The sequence below is a fragment of the Phodopus roborovskii genome, unplaced genomic scaffold, assembly GCF_943737965.1.
Source record: "Phodopus roborovskii unplaced genomic scaffold, PHOROB, whole genome shotgun sequence".
Classification (NCBI taxonomy): Eukaryota; Metazoa; Chordata; class Mammalia; order Rodentia; family Cricetidae; genus Phodopus; species Phodopus roborovskii.
Genome location: NW_026126480.1, coordinates 23,441,107 through 23,459,858, shown reverse-complemented (window position 1 = coordinate 23,459,858; position 18,752 = coordinate 23,441,107). Strand labels below are relative to the sequence as shown.

Below are 18,752 nucleotides of genomic sequence, written 5' to 3'. Positions count from 1 at the left end.
TTACGCCTAAAGAATGTGCATTCACAATCATTATAGTGTAGGTCTGAACTCAGGTCCTCACACTTAATGTCACAAGTATTCTATCAATTGCCCTATCTCCCTCAGATGTCTTTGTTCTCAGCAGTGTTTTCTTCTAGCACTGTAAAGATGTAGCTCTCATTGTCTTCTACCTTCCTAGTGAGAAATCTTCTGTCACTCCTCTGCCTGTGCATGGCTGGTTTCATATTCTTCTGTTATTTTCCCAAAACAGGGTTTCTCTGTGTAACAGCCCAGGCTGTTGTGGAACTCACTTTGTAGACCAGACTGGCTTTGAACTCAGAGATCTGCCTACCTCTGCTGAGAATAAAGGTGTTCACCACCACCACCCAGCTTTATATTATTTTTACTATGGGTCTTAGCAGTTTGATTTGTTCTTGGCTTATTGTACTTTTTCTTCATGTTTATAGTTCTTGTAAATTTAGGAAATTTCTGGCCAAAGTTTTTTCAGACACTGGCTTAACACTCCTACCTCTCTTCCTTCTCCTTCTGAAGCTAGGATACAACTTTGGAGACTTATACCTACTTCTCTGCATGTGCTTCCCCAGGCCAGTGTGTGTTTGTTTACATTTTAAGTATATGGCCTGTTTGTCTTTATGTGCACTATGCATGTACATAGGGGCGGTGCCCAGAACCCATTGGGGTCCTGGAGATGTTCCATAATAGCTGAGACACCAAAGGGCTGCACCCCGGCGGGCCCCATTGGGGTCTGGTGCTGCGCCTAGGAATCGACATCACTGACAACCACGGAGGGCTGCGTCCCAGCGGGCCCTATTGGGGTCCCGGTGCTGCGCCGAGGAATCGACAACACTGACAACCACGGAGGGCTGCGTCCCAGCGGGCCCCATTGGGGTCTGGTGCTGCGCCGAGGAATCGACTTCACTGACATCGACGACACTGACAACCACGGAGGGCTGCGTCCCAGCGGGCCCCATTGGGGTCTGGTGCTGCGCCGAGGAATCGACGTCACTGACATCGACGACACTGACAACCACAGAGGACTGCTTCCCAGCGGGCCCCATTGGGGTCTGGTGCTGCGCCTAGGAATCGACGTCACTGACATCGACGACACTGACAACCACAGAGGACTGCTTCCCAGCAGGCCCCATTGGGGTCTGGTGCTGCACCGAGGAATCGACGTCACTGACATCGACGACACCGATAACCACCGACACACCATTGGGGTCCGGGTGCAGCGCTGGAAGAGATGAGACACCGAGGGCCATGCCAGGGGCTCCTTTGGGGTGCCTGGTGCTGCAACGGGCAGAAATGAGTATGTGGCTCAGACAGGCCTTGCTCTTTTCTCCCATTCTCTCTGCTTTGCTAAAAACTGATTACATTCCTAAATCTAGCCACCAAGATCTATTCCCTTGTTTGGCCTCTTCTGCCTCCTGGAGCTGACTACCAAAGTCCAGTAATCGAAAGCCCCCATTGTTTTACCTCACTAACATGCCCAATTAAAATTAAATACCTTATCCTGATGTGGGGTTCCTCCTTTACATTTCTAAAGCCACCATTTGCCTATATGCCATGTCTATCTCCTCTCTATCCAGAGGCAGACAACAAATATCTCCATCCCTCTTCTGTTAGCGTTCATGAGAAGTCCCACAAAAGACCAGCGTTCATGTATGTAATTAGCAAGAGCATTTAATTCTCTAGAGCAAAAAATTCCAGCATGCTGGGGCCACACATCTGATACAAAGGCAAAATAGGGACTCCAAAAGAAGCTCACAGGCTAAAGGAATTCCAAAGGTAGTTAGGTCATTCTATCTACGATTGGCTTAAGCAAGTGGCAATTATGTTAGTACATTTCTGAATGGCTATGACTAAAGCTAGCAGGGGCTGGCTAAAGCTATAATTTCCCATCTTTGGGCATGTTTGGAAAGGTCCCAGGGCCTGTCCTTATTTGGTCATTGCCTTGAGATACTGTAGGAGGCTGATGTAGGCTCAGTATGTGCAGTTCCCTTAATCCCTGCTGCCAGGGGTGTTGTTGATTGATTGTCCTTTGTTCATGGCTTCCTCAGAAACTGCTTGTCTAACTTCAGGAAACAGGAACTGGAGCTTAGTTTTTAATTGGGTTATTAGGAACCTATGATGGCGTTAGCTCTGCCCTCTCGTTTTCCATGTTCCTTCCCCCCTCCCTTGTCCTCTCTTTCCTCAAACATTATATTCTAGCCCATTCTAATGCAAATTTCCCCTTTCTCTTAAGTTACACCTGCAAGGTCATTTCCAATTTAACTTTTCTTCCCTGCTTAATAAAGGATCTCTGTGCAAATAGGTGTTTGGGTGTGGTTTGTGCCTAATCCCAGGTCTGGAAGGGAGATCCCATCACAGAGGAGCAACAAGACATGGAGGGCCATGCTCAGGGCCCCTGCCTGGATTGCCTGAAGAGAGACAGAGGAAGCAACCAGACATGGAAAGCTGTGCCAGGGACACAGGTGCTACCCAGAAGCTGTGAGACACAGGAAGCCACCAGACACAGAGGGCTGTGCCAGGGACACCAGTGCTACACCAGAAGCTGTGAGACACAGGAAGCCACCAGACACAGAGGGCTGTGCCAGGGACACCAGTGCTACACCAGAAGCTGTGAGACACAGAGGAAGCAATGAGACACTGAGGGCCATGCTTGGGGCCCACGTTGAGACCTGTGCTATGTCTGAAGCTGTGCGACATCAGGGGAGCTATAAGACACTGAGGGCCATGGTGTCCTGGTACTGAGTAAGGTGGTAAGGGACACTGGAGAGGCCCAGCACTGTAGACACATGGCTGGGTGAGACAGGCACCGAAGTTACCCCTACCCACAGCCACATGGTACTGGCCAGGTGTGAGAGACATCAGAGAAGTCCCCCCTACTCCCAACCTGCATCCACAGTGGATTGGCCTCTTGTGAACCAGCCCAGAGATTGTGAGTGTAAAAGAACTAACTCTGCACCTCACCTGTGCAGTGTAGGAGAGCTGGCCCCTCCCCTCATCTGAGCAAAGCAGGAGGGCTAGCCCTGGTGGTGCATTCATAGGAAAACAAGCAGACTGACCAACTCAGCCACCAGGCAGGTCTAGATCCAGGGCTTTGAGTTGGCCCACCCCATCTAAGAACTGCTGGAGCTAATGAAGATGCAAGCCCTGCAGAACCAAAGCTGCAAGATCTCCATGACACACACGACAACAGGATATTGGAGAGGAGTCCCAGTGCAGATCCTATATTTATAATGTAGCAGAGGCTTGGAACCACACCAGTGACTCTTTGCAAGTAAACCTGTTTGGGCAAAAGGGTAACCACAGCTTTCATTGTGACAGGGAGATGAGTGGGATTGGTATGCATGATATGAAATTCACAAAGATTCAAAAAAAAATAAAAATAAAAAATAAAAAAGAACAAACAGGAAACTGGGCTAATGTAAAAAAGACTGAAGAGGATAATAGCTGATGACATGTGAAGCTGATCCTGGGCTTAAAAGTAAAATAACATTTTGAGGTGATTTAGGAAGATTTATATGAATTCAGAGTATAGTACATATGTTTGGGGATTATTCAGTTTCTCAAGTAAGAAATAAATACTTTGTTTTTATAGGAAATTGTCCTCATTCTTAGTAAATGGTTGCTAGTATATTTATGAAGAAGAAAATCTTATTTTTATATGACCAGCCAAATTGTACATATATGAGTTAATAAGAAAGCAAATATGGAAGTCTGGCAATTAGCTTAGTCAGTAAAGTTTTTATCACACAATCTTGAGAACCTGAATCCTGTCCCCAGCACCCATATAGAAAGTTGAGTGTATTGATATACTTGTGATCTGCATACAAGCAGAGACAGATGTATCCGTGGGGCTTGTTGGCCAACAAGCCTAGCCTAATCATTGAGTCTCAAGTCCCAGAGTGTGGCCTGGTCTTCTTTTTAGCAAGATGACAGCTCCTAAGAAACAGTACCTGAAGTTGACCTCTGCTTCCACATACATGCACCCACGTGAACATGAATATAAAGAAAGCAAGTATGGTTGAAAAGTCAACAGTTGCTGAAGGATGTTGTTGTTTAGCTTTTTTGGTTTGTTTAAAGAAACAACTGTTATTAAAAGGTCCTTACTATTTTTCAACCAGGAGTCAGTGAAGCCTTAGAAAGCTAACAGAACAAAACAGAAGGATATGGGAATAACTAGAGAAATAAAATTACACAATTTGAAGTTCTTACACAATGAATTCTTGAATTGTCAGTTATATTTGAGTGACTTTACTGCAGTTGGAGAATCATAGCAATAACCACTTTGTCTATTTTTATAGTCTTTTGTTGCTGAGGCTATGTTGCTCATGGCAACTATCCTTCATTTGGGAAAATCCTCTCTTCCTAAGAAGCCAATTACTGATGATGATGTAGACCGAATTTCCCTGTGCCTCAAGGTCTTATCTGAATGCTCACCTTTAATGAATGACATTTTTAATAAGGAATGCAGGCAGTCTCTTTCCCAAATGTTATCTGCCAAACTCGAAGAAGAGAAACTATCCCAAAAGGTAAAGTATATATAAGTCCGTAAAGTGCTTTTTAAGTTGGATTTTCTTTTTTTTTTTTTTAATTTTATTGCTTTTTTAGTCTCTATATATAAATCTTTCTGTCCCTGTGAAAAATTTATGAAAAGCTGTTGTTCATTCCATATAAAAAGACATGTGCATTGTTTTTTCAACACAGAAAGAATCTGAAAAGAGGAATGTAACAGTACAACCTGATGACCCCATTTCCTTCATGCAACTAACTGCTAAGAATGAAATGAACTGCAAGGAAGATCAGTTTCAGCTGAGTTTGTTGGCAGCAATGGGTAATACACAGAGGAAAGAGGCAGCAGATCCCTTATCGTCCAAACTTAACAAGGTAACAGTATCAGACATATAACTTTTTTTTTTTTTTTTTTTTTTTTTTTTTTTTGTTCATTTTAGATGGGATTTCACTGTGTAGCCCTTGTTGACCTGAACTAACTCTGTAGACCAAGCTTGCCTCAAACTCAGAGAGATCTGCTGAGCTCTCTCCCAGGTGCTGAGAACAAGGGCTTGTGCCACCATACTCAGTTGAAAATTTATTTAAATTGGCTATTTAAAAATATAGTAGTCGTGGGGCTGGAGAGATAGCTCAGAGGCTAAGAGCACTTGCTGCTCTTCCAGAGGTCCTGAGTTCAATTCCCAGCAACCACATAGTGGCTCACAACCATGAGATCTGCCGTCCTCTTTTGACATGCAGGCAGAACACTGAATACATAATAAATAAATAAATCTTTAAAATATATATTTATAGTAATCAGGAAGTTCCTGGTCCTACTATGCATGTGTGATTTTTTTTGTTGTTGTTGTCATTGTTTTAATTAAATAATTAGTTATATAGACTGGGAGCTTATGTGTGTCTGTATGTCTAGGATCTTAATGATGTCAGGCAAACACTGTTCCACTGAACTGTACCTCCTGTCCTAGCATCCATTTTTATCAAGTCTTTGTGATTTTGAGGCCTGTGAGACTTCATTTGAATCAGGCATGGTGATACACATCTATAATCTTAGCACTTACAGAAAGATTACAAAGTCAGGGGAGTCTGGGCCACCCAGCAAAAAGACAGCTAGTTATCTCTCGCCTGTCGGATGAGTGACCAGTCTCAAGTTGATTTGGCCATTACAAATAAAAGTCAGTAGCAGAATTGGAACTGCTAAAGCTTTTTCTCAAAACTAAGAATTTGGCATTTGGGAAGTTGAGATAGTAAGACCACAAGTTTGAGGCCAGCCTGAACTCTATAACAAGTCCTTGCTTCAAAAAACAATAAATTAGAACTTGTTACACTTACACATATTTTACACTATGTTATACTTACACATATTTTAGCTTCCTCTCTCTCTCTCTTTCTCTCTCTCTCTCTTTCTTTTGTTTTGTTTGTTTGTTTTAAGATGGGGGTCTCTCTGTGTAGCCCTAGCTGTCCTGGAACTTGCTCTATAGACCAAGCTGGCCTTGAACTCAGAGAGATCAGCCTGCCCCTGCTTCCATATTGCTGGGATTAAAGGCATGTGCCACCGTGTCTGGCTTAGATTTTTCTTTTAATTGTGGTTAAAATTTCAGTACATAAATATAATGTTTAACCTGGTCTTGTTTTGCTTCTTTCCACTGCTGAGGGTCGAATCAGGAACCCGAGGCTGAATTTACTTGTTTCAGACATTTTAAGTGTGTGGTTCAGTAGTGTGATTTATGTCTATAAAATTGTAAAACCATCTCCAGAACTTTACTATCTTGTGAATTTTAACAGTAACTCCCCATTCCCATTTCCTGATGCTTCTGGCAACTACTAGACCACTTTCTCTTTCTCATTTTGACTAGTTCTACTGCTCATAAAAGTGGAATCACTGCATTTTTGTTCTTTTTGACTGGCATTTTTCACTGAGTATAAATTAATGTCTTTATTATTCAGTATGTTTATAGTATATAAACAGAATTTTCTTTTACAGTTTGTTGTAACATTTATGTATTTGTTTGGGTTGGGGAGTGTACTCCAGGGGTGGAGCTCAGATTGTCCAGCTTGGCAGCAAAGTACCTTAATCCACTGGGCCATGACACAGCGAGCGTCTGAGGTCAGAGTACAGCTAAACAGGATTTGGTTTTCTCCTGCCATGTGGATCCTGGGATTTGAAATCATCAGGCTAAATTGTTTCATTCATGTGATTATGTCTCTCTTTGCTTTGACAGGTCACTCAATTGACAGGTTTCTCGGATCCTGTATATGCAGAAGCTTATGTTCATGTCAATCAGTATGATATTGTCCTGGATGTTCTTGTTGTAAACCAAACCAGTGATACTTTGCAGAACTGCACATTAGAGTTAGCTACTCTAGGTGAGGACATGTATCCAAGGAAAGGTTTTTATATAATAGGTCTTGATAAATTACTAAGAAAGAGTCAGAACCTTTCGTGTGAGATCCTTTCAAATGCTTTGTAAAATTATTCAGTCAAGGCTTAATTTAAGGTTTAAAATCCTGTCTCCTTAAATAGTTTTCTGAACCTTTATCATACTGACTGGCTTATGCTCTTGGTTTGAGAAGTGGGTTCAGCTCCAAGTTTGATCTGGTAGCTGTGTGGCTTTGGAGTGCTTACCTAGCATGCATAAGGCTTTGGGCTCCATCTCCAGCACCACATTAACAGAGCATGGTTGTACTCTAATCGCTTGGGTAGAGTCAGGAATTTCAGAAGTTCAAGGTTATTCTCAGCTGCATAACAAGTTCCAAAACAGCCAGGACTACACAACCCCCTATCTCAAATTAATAAAACACATTTACCAAGTAGTTCGTTTAGTTAAATTTTAAGTTGCCTTGAAAGAAGATTTAAGTGTTTTCTGTTACTGTCACATGTGGCCAAAGCAGTATATCGTTATTAGCATTATCAGCTTATGTTTTTTTTTTTTTTTTCCTTCTTGGTAAAGGCATATGAATTAAGATTCTCTGTAACCACTTCTACAAGTAGTTTTGAAAATATAAAATATGTATATAAAAGTGAGGTGCCTCCAGATTCCACGGGGCTTATGCAAGAGTTCGGGGACATTAGGATATCAGAGAAGTTATGCTTTGCCTTATCTTCATTGAGCCATGACTCAGAGTGTACAGGTTTTTGCAGGGTGTTTTACTCTTTTATAATGGTGTATATAGGATAAAGCTATGGTGTGTGTGTGTGTGTGTGTGTGTGTGTGTGTGTGTGTGTGTGTGTGTTAAGGCTATAGTGTATATAGGTTAAGCTTTCTGAGAAGCTCATATTCATTCATGGTAATAAAATGATATACTCAAAGTACTCCTCCCACTCATGAATATAGAGTGTTTCTGTGTAGAATATAGAATTATATTTATGACCCCTTGATAGAGGTTGTGTATATTAATGTAATCGTCTAGGATATTGGGTTATTTCCTTATTTTTCCTCATAATATTTAAATCATACACTTCTTATTTTTGTAGAAACTATTAACTTGCATATATTCTAATACTGCTTTATGATTTATATATGTGTTTTTAACTTTATCCAACCCTTTCTTTTCTCCTAGGGGATCTGAAACTTGTAGAAAAACCATCTCCTTTGACTCTTGCTCCTCATGATTTTGCAAATATTAAAGCTAATGTCAAGGTAGCATCAACAGAAAATGGAATAATTTTTGGCAATATAGGTATGGTTCTGTTTCATAGCATGTGATAGCTGAGTGGTTTTTAGTAAAACCTTTGGTAGTATTCAGGTATGGACATGGCTTGAGGGCAGAACCTGAATCCATTTATTTGGTACTCTCTGTGGTAATGAAGTTTTTGTATTATACCCTAGGTATACCAGAGAGAGCCAGATAGACTCATAGTCCTCAAGAAACCACTAGGCGAAATGAGGAGACAAAAATAATGACATAATGTGACTAGGGTTAGTTGATAACACTACATACTTTGGGGTCATTTGGAAAGTAGTATAGTATGAGAAGCTGTGAAAAGGAAGGTTATTAAGGGATTATAGAATGGTAAATGCTATGAAAGAAGCCTGTATGAGAAGCAGTGTGTGAGTTCATGAAGGGATTTGGTCAGTTCTCAAAAGTGTAAGTAAGAGACTGAAGGAAAAAGGAAAGCTTCACAGCTCATGTTGAGTTGGGTTTTAAATGATCAGTATTCTGCAGATGATTAAGAGTGCAGGCAGAACAAATACAAGTAAATTGATGTGCCTGGTAGTTAGTGTGGGTTTAAAAATGGTGGTAGGAAAAAATAAGAATGTCATCTGGAGTGTTGGTAGCACATGCCTTTAATTCCAGCATTTGGGAGACACAGGTGGATCTCAGTGAGTTCGAGGCTAGCTTGGTCTACAAAGATAGTTCCAGGACAACCAGGACTGTTACACAGAGAAACTCTGTCTCAAAAAAACAAAAACAAAACAAAAACAACTCAGTGAAGATTGTATCCTGCTTGCCTGTGAAATACTAAGCATTTATCCTTGAAAGAGGAAGACACTGGATGATTACAAATAAGATATATGATTAAATATTTCTGTTTCAGCAGTATACACAATAGCAGATTGCCTGTGTAGACTACTGCAGAAATCAAATGAGAGGGGAGAGGCTTAAACTGACAGAGTAGTGGTTACAGTTTAAAGAAGGGCTGACTTTGATAGATGTTAAAGAGATAATTATTGAATATAAAGGAAATGGTTGAAGTAGCCTTTAGATACCTGGATTAGGTGGTTGATGGAGAAAAGAGGAGCTGATGTGAAACATGGGAGGTTGATCTTAAGCAAATTGAGTATTAAAATATCTAAATATACATCATGGAAGAAAGACATGAGTCTAGAATTTGAAAAAAGATTCAAAGTATAGATAATAAGGAAGACAGGGATATAGTTCAGTTGGTAAAACTTTGTGTAGAAAAGTAAATCTTCAACAAGTATCTGAAGAAACATGAAGCCTGAAAGTTAGGCGTTTAGAATTGACTGTGGCATATCTTGGACAGTGTGTGGGTTGAAGACTGAGCAAGAGATGAAGAGTGCTATACGGGCACATGTGTGCAACCACACCCAGCAAAGACGTAAAAAGGAAAAAACCCTTGGGTATATTTATAGACTGCAGGTAACAAGGTTGACAGAAGGGAAAAAAATAAAGATGTAAGATTGGAAGAGATAATTATGGTGAAGTCCTGAACACAAATGAAGATCATAGGTGGCAAGAAGGTAAATATTAAAGAAAATAAAGGGAAGAAGGTGAGGTAACCTTAAGAGTATGTTTTTAGAGATGGGCTATAAACTACAGGAAGATATTCTTGGTAACCCTCAGTTTTCTCTGAAAGTAAAAAGCTAGAAGAAAAGTAGACTCCAATCAGATTATAACTTTTTTAATTTATTTTGTTTTGTTTTTTTGAAACAAGGTCTCTCTGGGTAGCCCAGACTGGCCTCAAGTAAAGTGATACTTCTGCCTCAGCTCCAGCCGCTGAGATTATAGACATGCACCATCACAGCCAGCCCAGATTATGTCTTTCTATGGAGGAGATAGTCATAGGGACAGATAATTTTTTTTTTAAAAAACCAACACACTTTATTTTAGATTTATAGTATATGTATGGAAAGAACAAATTAAGTTTATTATACGATTCTATTTATTAGGAAATTTATTATTGGAAAATTTCTATAATATTTAATAATATGCATGCAAAGAATACATGACCCATTGATTATATCTGCTAATAAACTATAATTTCATATTTTACTCATCATGGTATGATTCTTAGGTAACTAGAATTGGGTTTTACTTTTCACTGAATGTTGTATGAAAACTCATACAGCACACAAGCATTTTACTAACCATTGAATTACTTGGCAAACATTCTGTTTTGTTGAACATAGTTTTTTGGGGTTACAAACTATGAAATGTTCTTTTTTATTTTGGCAAAACAAATTTTTTTATTTAAAGTTTTTTTTTTTTCATTTTACATACTAGCCCCAGTTCCCTGCAATCCCCTTCTACCCCCATCCCACCTTACAAGACATGTAATCTTGTATTACTAAGTTTCAGGAACATATACCCAAATAGTAGAAAAAAAACTTTGGACTTTATAGTTAGGTCTGAACTATGAAAATACTGAACTACTTTTGTATCTGGTATAGTACCTGTCCCACTATAGCTGCATATAAATACTTAGCAAACTGCACTGTTTGCTAAACAACAAAAGTGTACCTGAGCCTAAAGCCTGAGTCTTAAGTGCTATTGCTTATCAGTGGTGTAACCTGAGGCAACTTATTTGACTGTTCTGCTTTCCTATCTGCAAGATGGAAAATAGTAAGGTAGGGTTGATGGCACTGTTCAATTGGTAATATTTATAAACCACTTAAACACTAGTATATATAAATATTTGCTAATATCATAATTGTAATTTCTAACTAACATCTACCCTTTGATTGGGATCTTTCTGTGTGTGTTTTACAGTTTATGATGTCTCTGGAGCAGCAAGTGACAGAAATTGTGTGGTCCTCAGTGATATCCATATTGACATAATGGACTATATCCAGCCTGCAACTTGCACTGATGCCGAGTTCCGTCAGATGTGGGCCGAATTTGAATGGGAAAATAAAGTTAGTCTTTTAAAGATTTCTTTTACCTGTCTTCCTTTTGACTAGTGATGAGGAGCTCATTATTATCTGTTCCTGTGAATTGCCCTAACTAGAAATCGTGCTGTTGTGAATTAAATAGAATGGCAGTCTTTTTAGAATCTTGGGACAGTATCTTGCTCTATAGTCCAGGCAAGTCTCCAGTGCCTAGCCCTCAGTCCCTGTCTCCAAAGCACATATACTACAGGTGTTCATCACCAGGCCTAGCTTGTCACTGGGACTAATTTGAGACAGTGTTTGGATAATAATCTACCATTGTCTCTAGTGTTGTCTTGTGTGAAGTCTGTGGCCTGCTGGGATACTTTGTTCCTTGATTTTTGGCTGAGCTCTGTGTTTCCTGATGTCCAGTGAAGTATCTGTGTGATTTTGTAGGTGTCACTGTTTATTGCCTCCTCTTTCCCTAAATAATGGGAAGACAGTTCTAGGATGAATTGCCAATTATCCACAACTTTCATTGTAAGATTTATTGAGTTTTTCTCCTCTGCAGGTGACAGTTAACACCAATATGATCGATTTAAATGATTATTTACAACATATCTTAAAGTCAACCAATATGAAGTGCCTGACTCCAGAGAAGGTAAAGTTTACTAGAAAATTCTAAAGTCTGAAAGAGTAGTTAGTAGATTGCCAGCCTTTTCCTGTTTCCTCCGGTGTGTTTTTGTAATGATTCAGAATGGATAAAACAGGGTCACTCTGGAATATCTCAGAGAAGTTACCCACAGATGTTTGGATCTGCTTACCTCTTTCTGAACCGTGTCATCCTACCTGCTTATGGTGGTGGGACTTACCAGAGCAGTCAGATAAGTTGGATTTTTTGTTTTGTTTTGTTTTTTTGTTTTCTATCTTTTTCAGATAGAGACTTTATTCCAAAACAGTTTGTGATAGTGGATTAGCAAATGCCCCTCCCTTGTGGGCTAATTGTAAGTCAATGACTTTCTGCTGTGTCTACATGAAAAAAGACTAGAACAAAGACAAAATGAAGTTGAATCTTTAAGGATCTTTCTTTCTTTAGAAAATTTCTATTAATGCTATATATTCATCTTACTTAGTGAATGTCAGCTGGGGCATGTAGCTCAGTGATAGAATGTTTGCTTCACATCCAACATAACACACAAGGAGAGAAAGAACATGTTTACTGCCAAACAAGTAGATTTTAATTTATGTAGTATTAATTTTTTCAACAATGACAGTCCAGCAAAAGAAGTCTTTCTTTATTGAAGTTAAAAATCTGGTGCAAGAGGCAAATAAATAAATAAGCACTGAATATGTAAATACATAAATACAAATTTGACTAAGTATTCTCTTCAAAGTCAGGTTTACTGAATATAATATGCACAGGGAATTCTCACTTTCTACACATGTATTTGTCTTGAGTCTTGGTAAGTTCATACATATAACACATAAGTAAGATTTTTAAATAATAGTTTGCTTATGTATTTGAGTTTGCCTGGGTGTAATTTTCTAGCAACATAATGAATTTATCACACATTTCTCTCCAGGCCCTTTCTGGCTACTGTGGCTTTATGGCAGCCAACCTGTATGCTCGTTCTATATTTGGAGAAGATGCACTTGCAAACGTAAGCATTGAGAAGCCAGTTCACCAGGGACCAGATGCTGCTGTTACTGGCCATATAAGGATTCGTGCAAAAAGTCAGGTAATAACACCCTTCCCCTTCCCCTTTTTTATTTCAATTTGAAACAATTTTACATGTCAGTCCCTATTCCCTCACCTGTCCTCCCCTATCACCACTACCAAACCCCAGCCCATCCCCTTTCTGTTTCCCAGGGAGGAATAACACCCTTTTTTCAGAACATTTCTGAACTAAACAAAGGGAAGGAGAATTCTTGTCTTTCTTATTTCAGTAGTATAATGTCTTTCTGTCAAAATCATGTTTTGTGCTTGAGGTGTGTGTGTGTGCGCGCGCGGGCGCATGGTATTTTCTGAACTTCAGATCATTTAAAATGGCTTAGTCTAATATACTGCCTAAAACACTGATTCCTGTGTGATGTTTGTGGAACAGATTCTTTGGAGTTTTTACAGGTACAGCATAAATGTAGTACTCATCACCATCACTAAAATCAACCCACTAGAAGTGTTTGGAGTCTGTGTTATTGTTGTGGGGTGTGATATCATCAAATGAATGGAGCCTTAGTTAAACTGGTGTCACCTACTATTTGGGCAGTTTCAATAATTACATCTTTGTTGAGTCTGGGGATGTAACTCAGTCTGGGGAGTGCTCTTGTAGTATGTATGTATAGGCTCTGGGTTAATCCCCAACATCACAAAATATAAACATCTTTATTCTTCTTTACAGGGAATGGCCTTGAGCCTTGGAGATAAAATCAACCTGTCTCAAAAGAAGACTAGTCTATAAGAATGAATAAAAAGCTTGGAGATTTATGGTTAAAATTTAGGTGTGGGCTTATTGGACTCCAGCATCTTTTGTACTCTTCATGCTTTATGTTATGTAGAATCTGAGTTCATACTGAATGCATTCCAGCCAGTAATTTATAGCCTTTCCCCTAAATCAAGAATGAGCTAAACATTAGAGTTTGTCTTTTGTCTTAATAGTTCTGAATGCTGTCCTCAAAGTATATAATGTTTCTCATATGTACCAAGACCATTTTCACAATACAATAAACAGATCTATTCATAAATTTTTGTTATTTTATAAATAAATTACTTAATTTTAGATTTGTATCAGTGGAATTTTTTAAACTTAAGTCTAAATTTCCATTATGAATTTAAATTACTTTCTAAATTGTTACTATATGCTTCTTTGTGAAGAGAATTTACAAAGGCAGTGATCTAAAATGAAACAGGTCCTGGTATACTATAGTGTTAATTCCTCGTTTCCTATGAGAGCAACATCTCTAAAATTCCCAAAGTCTTCTCAAACTTTGCTTCAGCGAAAAAGTATACAAATGACTTGAGAAAAGGTCCATCATTTGGCTTTAAGGAGCTATTATAAACTCTGAGTGATATCAACATACTGTTCTTGATGATCCTGAATTATAATGAAAGTTAGATAATCTAAAATCAATTTTAAAAAAACGTGCACACTTAGCATGGGTATTGGTGCATATTAGTATTACAGTAGTTCTAGGTAGTTACTGATGCTATATTAGGAGGATTAATGTAAGGGATTCAGCAAGTTGTTCCATTTCCCAATTGCCTCTATTTTTGACTCCTGCCTCCTGTCTATAACATTTAGTAGGGCAGGGCAACCCACATACCCCTTGTTAAGATTCCATTTGTGTTTGTGAATGCAGTTTTCTGGGCTGGGTTGTCTTTTGGGCTCTATACTAGGAAACGACTGAGATGATGTGATCTTTTTTGCTGTCTCTAACTTAAACTGTCATTCTCTGTCTTTCCCCCGGGCTTTATGCTTGGTTCCCCGCAAGTCCATTCTGTGACAGAATGGAAATAACATCTTCTGTGTTCAGTAAGAACAGAATGATTTGTTAGGGCTATATGGAGATTAATACTTGTATGGTGTCCTAAGCTTTGAAGCCACTGCTGTTTTAGTTAGTAAACCAGAAAATTATAGCACAGTTAAAATCCCAGAGCCCTGAGATCTTTAAACAGTCCTAGCTGTCAACTAAGAGAGATACCAAGACTTCGGGAAAGGCGTCATCTTGATACAAAGGATGGAGATTCTTGATAGGAGCTGAGGAATGAATGATTAGATCCATTTCCCACACTCTGTTCTTTTGAACATGGATTTCATTAAATGACATTAGTTTGTAGGCTGAGTTTCTCTGTGTCCAGGCAGTGGCTCCCAAATAATCACATGGAAACTTCTTATTAATTATAAATGCTCAGCCAATAGCTCAGACTTGTTGCTAACTAGTTCTTACAACTTAAATTAACCCATTTCTATTTATGTATTGCCATATGGCTGTGGCTTTACCTGTTTTCCAGCATGTCTTGCTCTCCCTGAGCCTTTGGTGAACTCTTAGACTCCACCCTTCTCACCTAACATTATCCTGTCCAGCTATTGACCAGCTTCTTTATTAAACCAGTGTGATTTACACAGTATACAGAAGGAGTATTAGAATTCTGAAGGATCGATAGCTAGTAATTTAGACAATGCTGCATGTAGACCTTACTGGAGAGTCAGAGTGTATATCAGCACACCAAAGATTCTGAGAGAATCTTCAGTGAAGAAAGCAGATATCTTAGTCTTCCTTTGACCAGAGAATCCTTCGCCACAGGACACCTGTTAACATAGCCTATGCTGCCATACTCTCATATTCACAATCAGCTAGAAGTCACAGGAATATACAATAGTGTGTCCTAGAGCACTTACTAATGTGGAAGGAACAAACTCACTTTTCCCAATAAATTTTGCAGTTTCCAGGCCAACTTTGCTGGAATTAGAATCAGATTGCCTTGCATCCTCAGTTCTAGGACTACAGGCTATGCTAGCAGGTCCAGCTCACGTTGTCTTTGTAATTCATAAAGGAGAAAAAGAAAAGCAATTTTAATAAATAAATAAGTAAATAAATAAAAAGAAATTAATGCAGTTAGTTGCCAGAAGTGAATGATAGTTGAAGTGCAGTTAGTCTCATTAGCTGTGCTGTGTATGTAATGATTAGGAGCCAAATTACATGGCTGCACTTGTTTGGAGAATTTCTTTACCATGTCACCATTCAGTTTAGATAATGTACATTTAAAGGTCATGGAAGCTCACAGTAGATAATACAGTATAATTACAATTACAATGTCTCATAAGAAACATACTACCTAACACCAAGTACAGACTTAAGAGCCTAGAGTATTAGACCTATAAATACCAGGACAGTGTTAACTATGTTTCATTAATGTCTTGACAGTAGAGGGAGCTCTGTGCAATTTTCATTTGGGGATTAGATAAAATTTGTGTTTAAAGTTACTAATAAGAAGAAAAGGCAAGGTGATTTTATTATCAAGTTAATTCATAAAAAGAACAAGAAAAAGTTAATATAGCTGTCAGATACAATAAGCAAATTGCTCACTTCACTGATAGAAAATTGATTTGTTCTCTAACTTCTACTGCAGTGCACACCTGTACTTGGAAGGCAGGAGTACTGTGTGTTTAAGATCACTTTGGGCTGTATAACAAGACAGTCTGAAAACACAAACCAAGAAGTTGGATGTCAAAGTTAGCAATGTTTGCTACCTGTCAGACATTTCTATTATAGTTTAGAAAATAATGTGATAAAACTCATTCAGAATATGTGAATAGACCAAAGAATAAAAAATATATTTAAAGCCATGTGATGGTGGCACACACTTTTACCCCCAGCACTCAGGAGGCAGAGGCAGGTGGATCTCTGTGAGTTTGGGGTCAGCCTGGTCTACAGAGCTAGTTCCAAGACAGGCTCCAAAGCAATACAGAGAAACCCTGTCTCAAAAAAAAAAAAAAAAAAAAATGTATATATTTAGAAACTTACACAAAGGCCAGTAAGATGTGTCTTTTGACCTCCACATGTGCCCTGTGACAAATGCACTCACACACATACACGCACGCACACAAATACCACATGAAAAAGCTCAGCATTAGATATGAAATGTATTGAATAAAGTAAGTTTTACTGGTAATCTGTTTATTACACATTAGTAAATATTCTAATCAATTGTGTATAGCTTTTTTCTTAAATCACAATTGAAGGCTAGAGAGATGGCTCAGTGGGTAAAGTGCTGACTTTGCAACCATAAAGACCTGAGTTCAGATCTCCAAATCCCATGTCAGCAGTATATACCTGTAACTACAGTGGGAAGTGATGATGGGTGGATCCTGGGGACTTGCTGGCCAGCCAATCCAGCTGAATTGGCAAGCTCCAAGCTGAATGAGAGAGATTGTCTCAACAAATAAGGTAGAGCTGGGCTTAGTAACATGCTTTTAATCCTAACACTTGGGAGGCAGAAGCAAGAGGATCCCTGAGTGCAAGGCCAGCCTGGTCTACATAGTTCAGGTCAACCAAGGGCTACATAGTAAGATCCTGTCTCAAAACAAGAGAGAGAAGAAAGAAAAGGTTAAAGGGAGAATCTTTGCATTGGCTTCTACCTTCTACATGCATATCTGAAAATGAGTACAGAGAGAGACAGAGAGAAAGAGGCGTGCACAAGATTCAACTTAGTGATGGTTAAGTGCCCAACCCTAAGCAGAAGATGTATACCACTTCCTCTAAGACCAAGTGAATGTCATAGAGAATGGAGAGAAAGACTTAAGAGCCTGAAAATAAGGGCTGTGAAATGCCATCCACCAGACATGACAAAGTCAATGAAGTTACAACCTCATAGCAGTTGTAGCTGCCTGCAGTAAACTCACATAAGACCGGACCTATCAGCAACAATAATGAATCAGGGAAGTGTTGATGGTATCCTACCCATTCCTGCTGAACTACTAGCTACTGATAGATTCTAGAGACCTTCCTTATCTTTAGTCTTGTACATACTGAGGAGTAACAGGGGTAAGAGGGTAATTAGAGGAGGGGTTATAATAAATATGTACTTTATAGGTGACATCAAAGAGCAAAACAAAAGTTAGTGAGAGATTGAATTCGAGGACTAGGGATGTAGCTCAGTGGTAGAGTAACTAACTACCTACTATGCAAAGGACCTGGGTTTAATACCACCAGCCAAGAAAAGGATTGCATGAACATAGTCTCTGTTATGATGTATTAGGGTTAGTGGAACTCACTGTTCTCCCTACTTCCCTCTCCACAGTCTCAATACAACATCAGTGTTTTCTTTCTCTCAAAGCTCAGTTCTGCCTTCCACCTCCATGCCTCAGCATCTAAAGAAGTAATCGTGTAGTGCAGCAATGTGGTTCGCTGGAGTTTGCTAAATATAAAGCCTTGTCTACCACCACTCACTTGCTGTGTGATCTTAAACAGTCTGAAATGCTAACCTTGTGGCTGGGAGTACAGCTGCATGGTAGAGCCAAGACCTTTGATCTCCAGGACAAAATAAGTAAAAAAAAAAAAAAAAAAAAAAAAAACTATTAAATGTTTTATTTGTGTCAGATGTAACGCTGAGTGCTTTCTCCCATGGCATCTATAGTCCTCCTAATGACCCTATAAGGGAAAACCTGTACCATCATTTACAGTTTATGGCTAGTGTTTTAGAAGAGGTTAAGTTACTTAAGGCTTAATAGAGATGAGCCCAGATATAAACCAGGGTACCTTGCATATCTCATCACCATTTCTACCTAGTCTCCTGTGCCCTTATTCCTCAGCTAGAGGGTGCTCATGTGTACTTCCCAGAGGTGATGAAGTGATATAATGCATTTATAATGACACAGCCATTTGCCATACAGTAAACATTCACTGCAAATGTTCATTCCTTTTCTCCCCCATTCATCCTTTGTACAAAGAGAGTGAAACTGATCCTCATTATCATTATGGACCCCTCAGAATTTAGTTCCTCCTTAGGTTTTTTTTTTTTTTTTTTAATCTTTTAAAGTTTTATTTTATGTATGAGTGCTCTGCATGTATTCCTGCATGCCAGAAGAGGGCATCAGATCCTGTTATAGATGGTTGTGAGCCACCATGTGGTTACTCGGAATTGAACTCAGAACCTCTGGAGGAGAAAGCAGCCAGTGAGTTGCT

At 39.2% G+C, this 18,752-nt stretch overlaps 1 protein-coding gene across 1 annotated transcript in view; it reads left to right on the top strand.

The window, feature by feature from the left end:
• The window catches only part of Copb1 (COPI coat complex subunit beta 1), a 39,493-nt gene extending 25,647 nt beyond the window's left edge, over window positions 1–13,846 (top strand). Inside the window, exons 15-22 of the mRNA XM_051192720.1 lie at window positions 4,311–4,538; window positions 4,714–4,893; window positions 6,738–6,882; window positions 8,077–8,196; window positions 10,972–11,117; window positions 11,641–11,730; window positions 12,653–12,808; window positions 13,469–13,846. Coding sequence (XP_051048677.1) covers window positions 4,311–4,538; window positions 4,714–4,893; window positions 6,738–6,882; window positions 8,077–8,196; window positions 10,972–11,117; window positions 11,641–11,730; window positions 12,653–12,808; window positions 13,469–13,528 — 1,125 coding nt within the window. The 3' untranslated portion in view covers window positions 13,529–13,846. The remainder of the gene's footprint in view (window positions 1–4,310; window positions 4,539–4,713; window positions 4,894–6,737; window positions 6,883–8,076; window positions 8,197–10,971; window positions 11,118–11,640; window positions 11,731–12,652; window positions 12,809–13,468) is intronic.
• The last annotated feature ends 4,906 nt before the right edge of the window (window positions 13,847–18,752 follow it).